General features: G+C 52.2%; 1 protein-coding gene across 1 annotated transcript in view; it reads right to left on the bottom strand.

Moving 5' to 3' along the window:
* Positions 1 to 4176: 4176 nt before the first annotated feature.
* The window catches only part of KCNK3 (potassium two pore domain channel subfamily K member 3), a 91113-nt gene continuing 81081 nt past the window's right edge, over positions 4177 to 14208 (bottom strand). Inside the window, exon 2 of the mRNA XM_048846072.2 lies at positions 4177 to 13249. Within this exon, the coding sequence (XP_048702029.1) occupies positions 12363 to 13249 (887 nt within the window). The 3' untranslated portion in view covers positions 4177 to 12362. The remainder of the gene's footprint in view (positions 13250 to 14208) is intronic.

Below are 14208 nucleotides of genomic sequence, written 5' to 3'. Positions count from 1 at the left end.
AGAAAGGTAAGCAGCACGATACGGACCCTGGACTTCAGGAAAGCAGACTTCGACTCCCTCAGGGAACGGATGGCCAGGATCCCCTGGGGGACTAACTTGAAGGGGAAAGGAGTCCAGGAGAGCTGGCTGTATTTCAAGGAATCCCTGTTGAGGTCACAGGGACAGACCATCCCAATGAGTCGAAAGAATAGTAAATATGGCAGGCGACCAGCTTGGCTTAATGGTGAAATCTTAGCGGATCTTAAACATAAAAAAGAAGCTTACAAGAAGTGGAAGGTTGGACATATGACCAGGGAAGAGTATAAAAATATTGCTCGGGCATGTAGGAATGTTATCAGGAGGGCCAAATCGCACCTGGAGCTGCAGCTAGCCAGAGATGTCAAGAGTAACAAGAAGGGTTTCTTCAGGTATGTTGGCAACAAGAAGAAAGCCAAGGAATGTGTGGGCCCCTTACTGAATGAGGGAGGCAAACTAGTGACAGAGGATGTGGAAAAAGCTAATGTACTCAATGCTTTTTTTGCCTCTGTTTTCACTAACAAGGTCAGCTCCCAGACTGCTACGCTGGGCATCACAAAATGGGGAAGAGATGGACAGCCCTCTGTGGAGATAGAGGTGGTTAGGGACTATTTAGAAAAGCTGGACGTGCACAAGTCCATGGGGCCGGACGAGTTGCATCCGAGAGTGCTGAAGGAACTGGCGGCTGTGATTGCAGAGCCATTGGCCATTATCTTTGAAAACTCGTGGCGAACCGGGGAAGTCCCGGATGACTGGAAAAAGGCTAATGTAGTGCCAATCTTTAAAAAAGGGAAGAAGGAGGATCCTGGGAACTACAGGCCAGTCAGCCTCACTTCAGTCCCTGGAAAAATCATGGAGCAGGTCCTCAAAGAATCAATCCTGAAGCACTTGCATGAGAGGAAAGTGATCAGGAACAGCCAGCATGGATTCACCAAGGGAAGGTCATGCCTGACTAATCTAATCGCCTTCTATGATGAGATTACTGGTTCTGTGGATGAAGGGAAAGCAGTGGATGTATTGTTTCTTGACTTTAGCAAAGCTTTTGACACGGTCTCCCACAGTATTCTTGTCAGCAAGTTAAGGAAGTATGGGCTGGATGAATGCACTACAAGGTGGGTAGAAAGCTGGCTAGATTGTCGGGCTCAACGGGTAGTTATCAATGGCTCCATGTCTAGTTGGCAGCCGGTATCAAGTGGAGTGCCCCAAGGGTCGGTCCTGGGGCCGGTTTTGTTCAATATCTTCATAAATGATCTGGAGGATGGTGTGGATTGCACTCTCAGCAAATTTGCGGATGATACTAAACTGGGAGGAGTGGTAGATACGCTGGAGGGGAGGGATAGGATACAGAAGGACCTAGACAAATTGGAGGATTGGGCCAAAAGAAATCTGATGAGGTTCAATAAGGATAAGTGCAGGGTCCTGCACTTAGGACGGAAGAACCCAATGCACAGCTACAGACTAGGGACCGAATGGCTAGGCAGCAGTTCTGCGGAAAAGGACCTAGGGGTGACAGTGGACGAGAAGCTGGATATGAGTCAGCAGTGTGCCCTTGTTGCCAAGAAGGCCAATGGCATTTTGGGATGTATAAGTAGGGGCATAGCGAGCAGATCGAGGGATGTGATCTTTCCCCTCTATTCGACATTGGTGAGGCCTCATCTGGAGTACTGTGTCCAGTTTTGGGCCCCACACTTCAAGAAGGATGTGGATAAATTGGAGAGAGTCCAGCGAAGGGCAACAAAAATGATTAGGGGTCTGGAACACATGAGTTATGAGGAGAGGCTGAGGGAGCTGGGATTGTTTAGCCTGCAGAAGAGAAGAATGAGGGGGGATTTGATAGCTGCTTTCAACTACCTGAAAGGGGGTTCCAAAGAGGATGGCTCTAGACTGTTCTCAATGGTATCAGATGACAGAACGAGGAGTAATGGTCTCAAGTTGCAGTGGGGGAGGTTTAGATTGGATATTAGGAAAAACTTTTTCACTAAGAGGGTGGTGAAACACTGGAATGCGTTACCTAGGGAGGTGGTAGAATCTCCTTCCTTACAGGTTTTTAAGGTCAGGCTTGACAAAGCCCTGGCTGGGATGATTTAACTGGGAATTGGTCCTGCTTCGAGCAGGGGGTTGGACTAGATGACCTTCTGGGGTCCCTTCCAACCCTTATATTCTATGATTCTATGATTCTATGATTCCACTGATGGACAGCAGTAGAAGACGTTAGCTAGCTAGATCTCAGCTCCTCAGAGGGAGGTGATCGGACTGAGGCCTGTATGATGTGGCCTACGCTGCCCCTGCCGTCACGTATCCCCTTGTGTCGCAGTGTTACTGTGGTGACAGGCTCCGACGGCAATAACTCTGAAGGCTTCTGCCTTCACAAGCGGTCCCAGGACTTTCTGAGAAGATCCAGGGGCTGGTCAAACGAGGCAGAAGTCCTGGAAAAACACAAGGCTGCAGCTTTTTCCATGGGAAATGTCAGGAGGCAGGAGAACAGGCTCTTCTAATTAAGAAACCTTCACATTTCAGAGATGCAAAAATAAATACAAGTGCAAAGAAATGGCAGATGCCTGGACCCCACTGGCAGATAGCTGGTTTAGGATTAGATCCCTGGACTCCAAGATCTAGGTTCCCAGGCCCCCACACTCCTTGCTTGCTTCGTTCCCATACCCTTAGTCCCCTCTGCTCCCATCTCCTTTGTTCTCCATCTCTTCTCGGGTTCTTTCTCTGTTCCCAGACTTCTCTCTAACTGCTGAGGGGCCCCTTGCTCTGCTGGCTCCCCCTCCGCTATGGACTCGCAGCTCGCGGAGTGACACCCTAGTTTCTCTATCCAGCTGCTCCTAGTCTCTCCTTGAATTCCCATCTCTCCTGGTCCTTTTTCCTTCTCGCGTGCAGCGTGTGCAGCCCAGTCCTTGCAGGCAGCTCTGCAACAACAAGCCAGGGAAGGAAACAATTTCAGGAAGGAAACAGCTAATTAAAAATCTGGGTGCAGTACTGCAGAAGGTATTGGAAGGGGGAGTTCAGGTAAGGGACCAGGCCAGCATCTTGCAGCTTGGTTGCCTGTAGCAGATAGTTCTCATAAACTTATCTGCTGACTGTGAAGATAAAATTCAGCTCCAGTTTGATCCTGAGAAGCAGTGTAGTCCAGTAGGCAGGGCAAGGGCCTCAGGACTCCTAGTTTCTAGTCCCATGTCTGCCGGTGACCTAGGGCAAGTCCCTTCCCCTCTCTTCCTTGTCTATTTAGCTCTTTGGGGTAAGGGCTATCTCTTGCTATGGGCATTTACAGGACCTTGCACAGGGATGGGCGAACTCCGGCCCGGGGGCTGCATCCAGCCCTCCAGACATTTTAATCTGGCCCTCAAGCTCCCGGCAGTGAGCAGGGTCTGGGGCTTGCCCTTCTCCGGTGCTCCAGCCGGGGAGTGGGGTTGGGGGCTTGCCCCGCTCCATGTACCTCCCGGAAGCAGTGGCATGTCCTGCCTTCGGCTCCTACACATAGGGGCAGCCAGGGGGCTTCACATGCTGCCCCCGCCCCAAGCGCTGCCCCCAAAGCGCCCATTGGCTGGGAACCTAGGCCAATGGGAGCTGCAGGGGCAGCGCCTGCAGACAGGGCAGAGTGCAGAGTCACCTGACTGTGCTTCCACATAGGAGCTGGGGGCGGGACATGCCGTTGGTTCTGGGAGCTGCTTGAGATAAGCACCGCCTGGAGCCTGCACCCCTCCTGCACTCCAACCCCCTGCCCAAGCCCTGATCCCCCTTCTGCCCTCCGAACCCCTCTGTCTCAGCCCAGTGCAACCCCCTGCACCCCCAACCCCTCATCCCCAGGCCCACCCCAGAGCCCACATCCCCAGCTGGAGCCCTCCCCTCTTCTCCCCCGCGCCACCCCTGCCCCAACCTGGAGCCCCCTCCCACATAGTGAACTCCTCATTTCCGGCCCCACCCCTGAGACCGCACCCCCAGCCAGAGCCCTCCCCACCTCCCCATCCTGTGAGCATTCATGGCCCGCCATACAATTTCCATACCCAGATGTGGCCCTTTGGCCAAAAAGTTTGCACACCCTGACCTAGCACAATGAGGCTGTGATCTCAATTAGGGCTGCAACAGTAGTGCAAAGACTCATAAGTAATCTGAATATAATCCAGATTGTCCCTTGAGAAGAAAAGGCAGAAGCAACGCTGAGCTTTGAATCAGACTTTATTTCTCTCTATAATGAAAGTAAAACAGCAGTACAAATATGCTTTGGCATGAGAAACGGATAACCTTTGTCTGACGGTGTTTAACTCTCTCCATGTCTAAAGATGAGAAAGACGCTAAGAGAAAACGTCCCAGAGTCATCAAAACCCTGTTCCAAATTCCCCCCAAATGCTCCTTTACGATCGATATTTATATATTTATAGAGATATGATGAATATACCTTCATCTATAATAAATATCTTCTCATATCTAACAGTATGTACATGTCATCAAGTATTAGAAACACATTTTTCATTCATTAAAAGGTGAGACATGGGTTTGGCTCGTGCTTTGAAAATGCTGCTCTGGGAACAGTTGTGTTACATTGTTTGTCACCGCTAACCCAGCTACATCAAGTTATAAAATCACCAGTGTGGGGAATCCGCTGCTTAGTGCGTGTTACCGTGTCCCGCCCTGGAGGTGCCAACAGTTATAAGAGCCTGCTATGGACTCGCAGCTAACGGAGGGGTGCCTTTTGCCCAAGGAGACAGAGTGCTGTGCTTTGGGTGCAGAAGGTCCCGAATATGATCTCCGCTCATGGCTTTGGTGTCTGTGGAGGGATGGAACTCGGGAGACTACCGATTGGGAAGAAGGGGTCAGGGAAGGTGAGAGGGACGAGAGATTTTGCTTTTGCTTTGCAAAACACTTGGCAGGAAAATGAAACCAGACGGCTCTCTACGTGCACCCACGTAGAACGCCCAAATGCTCTGCAGCTGCCTTGCACCGAGCTGGGGGTTGGAGCCCTGGGCACAAACTACTTCTGCCTTATCTCATTGCCCATGGAGCTTCTTATCCGGGCAGATCCTGGGCTCCCCCAGTGACAGTTTTTCAGGTGTTTTGGTGAAAACCAGTCTAGATTTCTTTTCTTTTTTGTTGTTGTTAAAACATTGTGTCCAAAATGTTTCCCTTTTCCCCTCCATAGCTTGAGCTTTGTGTGTGCTCTCCCCGTCCATGTGTGTGTGTGTGTGTGTAAAGCAATAGCTTCCATTTTTTAGGCAAAAAACAATTTCCCCCAGGAAGCCAAGTGCCACTGATCTCCCTCCCCCTCCTTTACCTTTTCCATAAATATGCACCTTTACCGATGAGGGTTTCCACCTCTGCCTGCTGTCCCCCCTCCGACCGCACCCTTATAGTCAGGGTTTATGCAGTACATCAGCCTGTTTGACTGCATCTTGCATTTAAGGGCAAGCTGCATACCAGATTCCAGTGACACAAGATAAGTTCATGGAGGATCAGTGCATCAGTGGCTACAGCTAAGATTGTCTATAGCTATTGTCTATAAGAAAATCTGTAGCTAAGATTGTCAGGGACACAACCCTATGCTCTGGGTTTCCCTAAACCTCTGACTGCCAGAACCTGGGAGCGGACGACAGGGGATGGATCACTTGATAAATCGCCCTACGTAAAAGGATAAATGGACCCAAAGCAGATATTAGGAACGGCAATGTGACGAAGTGGGACTGTTCTTAATGTTTCCTCCGAATATTGTGGCGGTGCCTCAGTTTCCCCTATGCAGTTCTTAAGTATCTAGGTGGTGGGGTAAGGGGGTATGATCATTGCAGAGCCCTAGAGGGCAGGTATGTGCAGGAGTCTGGACACAGAGAATGGCCGACACCCTGTTTCCTGGCAACTGATGGCCTGGGCCCTTCCCCTCCTGCAAGGTGAAAGCTGAAGGGTTGGAGAACAAAGGAATGAGGTGACCACCTGGCCCAGGAAAGGAACAAAGCCCAGAGGAGGAGGGGCTGGAGAGAGTTTCAGTTTGGGGCTGGCTGGGACATGGAGTAAAGGGCAGACGTGGTTGTCTGGCTCACTGGGCCCAAAATGGACCCGGCTGAGGGGTCCTGTTCTCTGCACCTACAAGCTCTGTGTTAGACCATGTTCCTGTCATCTAATAAACCTCTGTTTTACTGGCTGGCTGAGAGTCACGTCTGACTGCGAAGTTGGGGTGCAGGACCCTCTGGCTTCCTCAGGAGCCCTGCCTGAGCGGACTCGCTGGGGGAAGCACACGGAGGGGCAGAGGAGGCTGAATGCTCCGAGGTCAGACCCAGGAAGGTGGAAGCTGTGTGAGTTGATTGTCCTGCAGACAGGCTGCTCACAGAAAGGCGACTGCCCCAGAGTCCTGACTGGCTTCACGGGGAGCAGTTCCAGAGCATCGCCCAGGGACTCCGTGACAACTATACAAAAACCTGTAGGAGAACACTTCAACCTCGCTGGACACACACTAGCAGATGTAAAGGGCGCCATCCTACAGCAAAAAGACTTCAGGACCAGACTTCAAAGAGAAACTGCTGAGCTTCAGTTCATTTGCAAATTTGACCCCATCAGCTCAGGATTAAACAAAGACTGTGACTGGCTCGCCAACTACACAAGCTGTTTCTCCTCCCTTGGTGTTCACACCTCCACTGCTAGAAGAGGGCCTCATCCTCCCTGATTGAACTAACCTCGTTATCCCAAGCCTGATTCTTGCCTGCATATTTATACCTGCCTCTGGAAATTTCCACTGCAGGCATCCGACGAAGTGGGTATTCACCCACGAAAGCGCACGCTCCAATACGTCTGTTAGTCTATAAGGTGCCACAGGACTCTTTGCCGCTTTTACAGATCCAGACTAACACGGCGACCCCTCTGATAGACGATCTCTGTTTACCCTAGGGCCAGCCCATACATTCTTACCTACAAGCTGACCTTATCTGCATTTGTTGGGAGCTGCCATGCCCTGGGTCCGAGCCCTGGGTTAGCACGGTTGCAGTATAGACCCAAAGGGGGTTAGCCTGGAGCCAGGGCTCAAGCATGGGCTTACATTGCAGTATAGACATACCCCGAAAGGCCACCCCCATTGCTGGACCAAAACCTGGGATCCTAATAGCCCTGAGATCTGGGTCTGAACTTTATGCTTGAACTCTAAGTTTAGAATGGGCTGAACCAGCCCCTCAGGTCTAAATCCACCCTCAACTCTGGGCACTTCTGGTCCAGCTGTGGACTTGGTATCTCCCCCCCCCCCCCCCGCCTTTTCTCTGCAGCAAGATGCATGGATAATGCATTGGCACAGGGAACACGAAACAGAAGCTTGTTTCCTTTCAGGGTCGTTTCCCTCTCCTTATGGATTGTTATTGCAGGGTTGCTCCTGAGCACTGGGCCATACACACTTGTTTAGACTGGAGTTGCACAGGAGTGCTGGGCTGTGCACACTTGTTTGCCGATGTAGGGTTGATAGGACTTGACTGCTTGTTGTCAATTTTAGTTTAGCAAGTGCACTGAAGTGTGGCTTGCTAGCTCTTTAATGCACGTCCTGGACAGAGAGGTCTCTGTGATGCAGCAGTGCATTTGGGCAGTGCCTGGCAGAGAACTGAGACAGATTTCTCGTTGCCTTGCTCCCCTTGATTATGACTTGGGGAATTGGTTTTGTTTTTGGCCTTCTGTGCTGCAGTACGTGGGACAAACAGACACACTCTGGGATGAAACCTCAGTGGAAGCATCTGTGTCAAAAGAAGAAGATATGAAGACTGGCCCAATGTGGGGTAAAATGCTGGCACCATTGAAATCAATGGCAAAGAGCCCACTGATGTCAGGGAGGGCCAGGATTTCACCCTGGAACTTTTGGGGACATATTATTTGGCTACGTTTTGAAATGAATCTCGTGGGCAATCTCTCTCCCCTAACTCGGGTGGGGGGGAGGGGTTGTGGATCGTTTGTATTGCGGAACCTTATCATTTTTTTATTGAGGAAAATAAAGTTTCTCATTTGTGCGACGTATCAAAAATGGCCTGTCTGGAGCCAAGGCTTTCTCTCATTTGACGCGTCTATTTCACAGTTTTCGTTCGGAAAAAGCTGAGCAACGGAACTGGAAGAAGGAATTCCCCGGATCTGGCAAAAGGAGCCATGGGACCTGCATGTTCTCAGCACCCTGGAGGCTGCAGTCACACCTGCCCAACAGCTGGCTTGGCACAAAGGGGCTGGAGGCCAGGGGTGAACTGCCTCCCAGGGAATTCCCCCATGCAAGTGGTCTCCACGTGCCCGATGCAGAACCGGTTCCACCATCTCTACACCACCTCCATGGGAGCCCCAGGATAGGAGCATGTCAGGGGTGGGGAGCGGACAAATGCAAGTGGAGGTTTGGCCTGGGGATTCTTATGTCGTGGGTATTTTGTGACCGATAGGAGCCACTGAGGAAGGGGCACAGGGTAGCACACCCTCAGGGCTGTCCCAGCTTGCACTGGGGGCCACGACTGTCCCAGGACTGGGAGAGCGTGAGCCACCTTCCCTCCGTCCCTGAGCCAGCCTAAGTGCTGACACAGAGGTGTTCATGGGCGCTCCGTGTGCCGAGGGCCCATGAACGGGTGCTGGGCCCCAGTCAGGCAGGGAACCAGCTGATCAGACCTGCTGGGGTATGTTTCCACATTATTACTTGACCTCCCCTTCAGCCTTGGGCAAGCCACATAACCTCGCTCTGCCCCCTCGCGTTTCCCTTGGGTCGGACGGGGCAAATGACCCGTCCCCGCCCCGGAGTGGGGCTGGCAGGCTCAGCCCATTAACATCTGTGAAGCTCTTTGAGATCCTCAGCAGGAAGAAACGTGCAAAGAGAGAAACAAATCAGGGGAAGGGGGAAAGGCAGGTCAAATTTGGGGCCCATCCGTCTTTACTGCTGCCTCTTTAAGCCCTCGGCTCACTGGGAGGGGCGGGATGTCACTGCAGCCCCCACCTTGCTTTGAGATGTGCAGGGGGGTGGTAAATCCTGGGCGAGGCTGCGGGCTGCTTCCTGGCATCCTCACAGCTTCCTGTCCTGGCAGGGGCCTTTGATCCCATGCCAGACTCTGTCCCTGGGAACGACTGACATTATGATTCCCTCCCCTGCCTGCCCAGAGCCCTCTCCCCTGCCTGCCCAGAGCCCTCTCCAGCCCAGCAGTGGCTACCCCTGAGGCTAAGATCTCCCCTGGGTTATGCTGATGATGGGATTGAGATCAGAGTGCAGAAAGGAGAGGCAAGGGCGGGCGAACCTGCCTGAGGGGAGGGCAGGCTGCTTCTCCCCAAAGCCAGGGTGCCTTTCATTAACCCTTAGCCACAGGAGACGGGCGGTAACCGAAGCAGTCCTCCCTCTCCGCCCTGCCCATCCCCCCCATGGCACTCCTTGGCACTTGGATGGAGCCTTCCACCTGTTGGGGGGCATCAGCTCTTGGGGTCGTGTTTGGGATGGTTCCCGCCTCACCTGCCCTGTGCTGCGTTTGTCCATTGCGGTCCTCCCTACCCAGACGTCTCGCGTTGCCACTGCCGGACGGAGCAACGGGGACAAAAGCTGAGCAGGAGATCGGCAACTGAACTGAAGAAATGACCTAGGTACAGAATTTCTGATCAACTCTTCTTCTTGTGAAAGGGAAAGAAAGGCACCCAATGCCATGGGGCGCCCACAAACAATTACCAGAGCCCTGCCTGCCCCAGCCTCACCCCCGCGGCAGCTGCTTCCCTGCACAAGTTGCATATTGAGAGTCGATGTGCCGAAAAAGGCACCGGGGAGGTACTCCCCAGATGCGGGTGTGGGAGGAGAAAAGGGGACGTGGCAACCCTCTGTGTGAATGCAGTAGCCCCACCCACTCGAGTCCCGACTCTTCTCCGCCAGCCACAAAGTAGCAGCAGATCTTACCTACAGATCCCTTGCTCAGAGTTCGTATGAAAATGCAGTTGTGGTCATGAAAAGGAGCATAGCTATGTAAAAACAGCCCCTTCTTACCTATCAGATTTGCTCCACCGGGGTAGCCCAGAGTCCTATCTGCGGTAGATGGTGGGAAATATATGCTTTATTCCCATGAGCCCAGCAGAGCAAATACAGCTGTCGAGGAGGGGGGTTGGAATTTGTTCTTTCACCATCAACCGAACGCTTGAACTATTGCGGTCGTTGATGTGGGAGAAGGAAAGAACCCAGATCCCACGAGGAAGGGCAGCACTGAAGTGAGTGCTTTTGGACCGTCCCTTTTCGGAGCAGAACCAAATGTAAGGGGAGGCCACAGCAGCCGCTTCTCCGGATTCAACGTCAAGCGTCTTAGGAGGAAAGTCTCCCCAGCCCAGCGACGTGCAATTCCCATCCCTTTGTGGCTAAGACTCGGGAAGACAGATGGTTTTGTTAGCCACCCATGCGTAAATGGCTAGATACAGAAACTTGTCCATAACACCCACTCCCATTTCATTATTGCTCACCACGGAAGAGACCTAGACACTATCAGCCATGGAACAGACACACCCTTCTTCAGAACACAACAGGGTTGTATTAAATAATAAACAGAAAGGGTCGGTCGCTTTTATTTCCCAGGCTCGTCTTGCACTGTCTAGGGCGGGTCTCTACGCTTTCCTGACATGGATGGATACACTGGTTTGGTTTAGGGGGTGCTGGCCCAAATGCAAGAGGAGGTGCCTATCTCCTCATCTTCAAGGATTGTTGTAGCTTTCAACCACCTCTCAGCTGCGATATATAAGAAGCCACAAACCTGCGGTTTGGTGAATAAGAACCAGTTAAAAAAGGACTCCTCCTGGCCCAGATCTGATTTCCATCCCAGTCCTGCCGGAATCAGAGAGCCGGCTACGTGACACCCAGCTTGTTGTGGCAGGATCACGTGCATAGGAATATACAAAGCTTCTGCCTAAGACCCTCTTAGCCTGATTTGCTCGGTGATGCAGCCACGACTTTTAACCAGGAGGCTTTGCTGCCCTGGAATCCCCCCTTTTTTTTCTGAACCGATGTTAGCAAATGATGTCGAGGGGACAGGAACTACTATTGGAGGAGGAATGAGCAGATGGGCCGTGGCTAGTAATGCTCTTAGATCCGAAAGTCAAAGGTGGGAACCATCAAGAAGTGGTTGATGTAACTTACCCGCGGATAGGGTGGAAAGGGTGTCAGCAAGGGTGGCACCATTCTAGTCGGAGACATAGAATCAACTACATCTCCCCCTATGGCGTGTAAGTTACGACCCACTCTGCCTTATCAATGTGTCAGTGATCCCAGTGTTTATATCACCTCTGGCTTTGATCTCCCAGTAGAAAACATACAATCCTTTCCAGCTGGCCTAAGAGCAGAGACTCGTCCCTGGTGCCAGACCTCCCCGCAGGTCGCAGCACAGTCCTGCGTCCCATGGGATTTGGGACCAGCCCATGGGATTACCGAAGGGATTATGTTGGGAGTCATGTCACAACGCCATTGATGTCACGCCATGTAACAACGATGCAGCCAAGCGCCGAGGCCATGGCGTGATGTTAAGAGGCAGACATGACTGCGTGGCCACTCTGTGAGCCGGTATGCGGCAGATGCTGGGAAACTGGCAGTGCATCTTTTACAGAAACACAGCGAAGCTCCTGGGGAGGAGGAGATGGAAACAGGAAGAAAGCCCCTGTCCAAGACCCCTACTTGCTTCTTTGGCTGGGAATATTTTGTGTGTGTAACTGACCGACCTGCATGAAAGGTACAAAGTTGGGCGTGTGCACGAACACACACGCACATCTACTCTCTCTTAACCTCCAGTGCAGCTGCGAAGCTACCCCCAAAGTGTATGACATACCGGCGCGTCCGGCTCACCGGGACAGCGTGGGGTGAGGTTAGAAGTGCAGCGGGGTGCGTAGCCCAGGTATTTATCTAGGGCAGGGCGTGGGCAGGGAGATGTGCTAAGAGGACACTAGGTCCACCTGTCAGTCCAGAGAGGTATAAATAGAGAGATGCAAACATAGACGGGATCTGCCTGTACCAGAGCCGATCCGATGCGCACCCCTCCGTCGGCTGTTTCAAAAGCTATCCGTGTATTCGCTTCAAGTTTCACATTTCATGGAGTTGTTGCAAAATGATGCAAAAGAGTTTCTCAATGAAAGGAGCATAAGAGACAGCTTACCAGCTTCCACGTGTGTCTACATCTGTAGCTATACGTCCATATACGCACGCACAGACACACTCGTCTGCACGCACATTTGTGCAGCCAACATACTCCCCGTCTCTCGGGCTGTCCCTTTTGGAATCGGTCTGTTGAATCTCAATAAAATCTGACCGTTTTCCTTCACCCGGTTCTGCTGGTCTCCATAAGTTTCCTCTCTATATTAAAAACGAAGGGTCCTCAGTGTTGTGTGTGCATGGTGGGGGCGGGGGGCAAGGGGCGGGGGAGTTACACAGAGCTGCGGCGCTTCATGAGTCCCTGCAAGGCCGAGAGGCTGTGCAGTCCCGTGGAGACGGAGCTGATGGCCGAGCGCTGGGCGTTGCAGAAGCATCTGTTGGAGGGGGTGTCGGGGTAGCGGCTAGGCGAGGAGTGGCTCTGCTCCACGCACGTGTCCGAGGTGGACAGGTCCCTGGGGATGATCATAGGGATGGAGTACTGCAGCTTCTCCCGGCTCTTGTACCACAGGCATGAGCACATGGACTGGAAGTGGAGCACCTCCGCGTAGACGTTGCGGAATCCGCCCCCGCCCCCGCCGCCCCCTCCCACCGCGGTGGTGGACGAGGTGGTGTCCGTGGTGTGCACGCTGCTGGCCTGCCCGTTGTGGGTGAGCAGCGCTCGGTGCTCGGCATCCCGCTTCTCGTCCTCGGCGTTCATGGTCATGAAGCGCAGCACCACCAGGTTGAGGAAGGCCCCGATGACGGTCAGCCCCGTCAGGATGTAGACGAAGCTGAAGGCCACATACTGGGGTTTGGTCTGCAGCGCCTCGTCCTTCTGGAGTGCCACGTAGTCCCCGAAGCCGATGGTGGTGAGGGTGATGAAGCAATAGTAGTAGGCATGGAAGAAGCTCCAGTGCTCATAGTAGGAAAATGCCGCGGCCCCAATGCACAGGGTGCTGATGCAGGAGAAGAACCCAATAGTGACCATGTTGGCCATGGACACCTCCGTCCGTCTCATGCCAAGGCACTTCTTGATGCGGTGCAGAAGGTATTTGACGAAGGTGTTGATCCTCTCACCCAGGCTCTGGAACATGACGAGTGTGAGCGGGATCCCCAGCAGGGCGTAGAACATGCAGAAGACTTTCCCACCGTCTGTGCTTGGGGCTGCATGGCCGTACCCTACGGACCATAAATACAAAGCACATTGCCTGGTTAGTACACTCCAAACCCTACTCTCTTCCCACCTTCCCCTTCCTTAGCTATTGTTTAGGGGTACCCAGATTGGCCATACCAATGGATACCCCTATGGAACAAACTACCAATGGAAGTGGTGGATTCTCCATATCTTGATGGCTTCATGGCTGCCTTTCTGGAAGATGCTGTAAGTCAAACACAAGTTACTGGGCTCAATGAAGACATAACTGGGTGAAATTCTCTGGTCTTGATATACAGCTCAGACTAGAGGATCTAACGGTCCCTTCTGGTCTTAAACTCTGTGACTCAACGAATCCTTTCTGCAGGATATTACTATTATTTATCTTTATTATGGAAGCTCCTAGAGACCTCAACCAAGATCAGGACCCCATTGTGCTGGGCACTGCACAGATACACAGAAAGAGGCAGTCCCTGTCCCAGAGAGATTACAATCTACACAGACAAGACAAAGGGTGGGAGAAAAGACAAATGCACAGTGCCTAAGACATCTGCTGCTGCGGTACTTGCAGCTTCTTCAAGGGATGATTAGGAATTGCTTCTGGACTGAGTCCAACAGCAATAAAAACCTGCAGCTGATCAGCTTTATCTTCATCCTGCAGTTACAAGAAATAATTACAGATGGTTTTACAGACTAAGAGGATAGCATGACCTCAACAAACAAACAAACAAACAAAAAAGGAAAAGAAAAAGAAAGAACATATAAAGCCCCTGGCATGATCAAAAGCCAGCAGAGGATCAGAAGACCTGGGTTCCAAGAGATTCACGGACCTTTAGGGACTGTACTGCTGCCTCTGGCTTGTAGGAAAAGGTTTGCTAGTAATCAGTTGCTCTGATCCGAGAGATGGGCCAGGACCAAACCCTCGAAGCTCACCATCCCCTACCTTTGTTTGAATACTAGGTTGTCTTAGAACACAGCCTTGAGG

Source organism: Caretta caretta, chromosome 3 (genome assembly GCF_965140235.1).
Source record: "Caretta caretta isolate rCarCar2 chromosome 3, rCarCar1.hap1, whole genome shotgun sequence".
Classification (NCBI taxonomy): domain Eukaryota; kingdom Metazoa; phylum Chordata; order Testudines; family Cheloniidae; genus Caretta; species Caretta caretta.
This window is presented reverse-complemented; position numbering and strand designations above follow the sequence as displayed.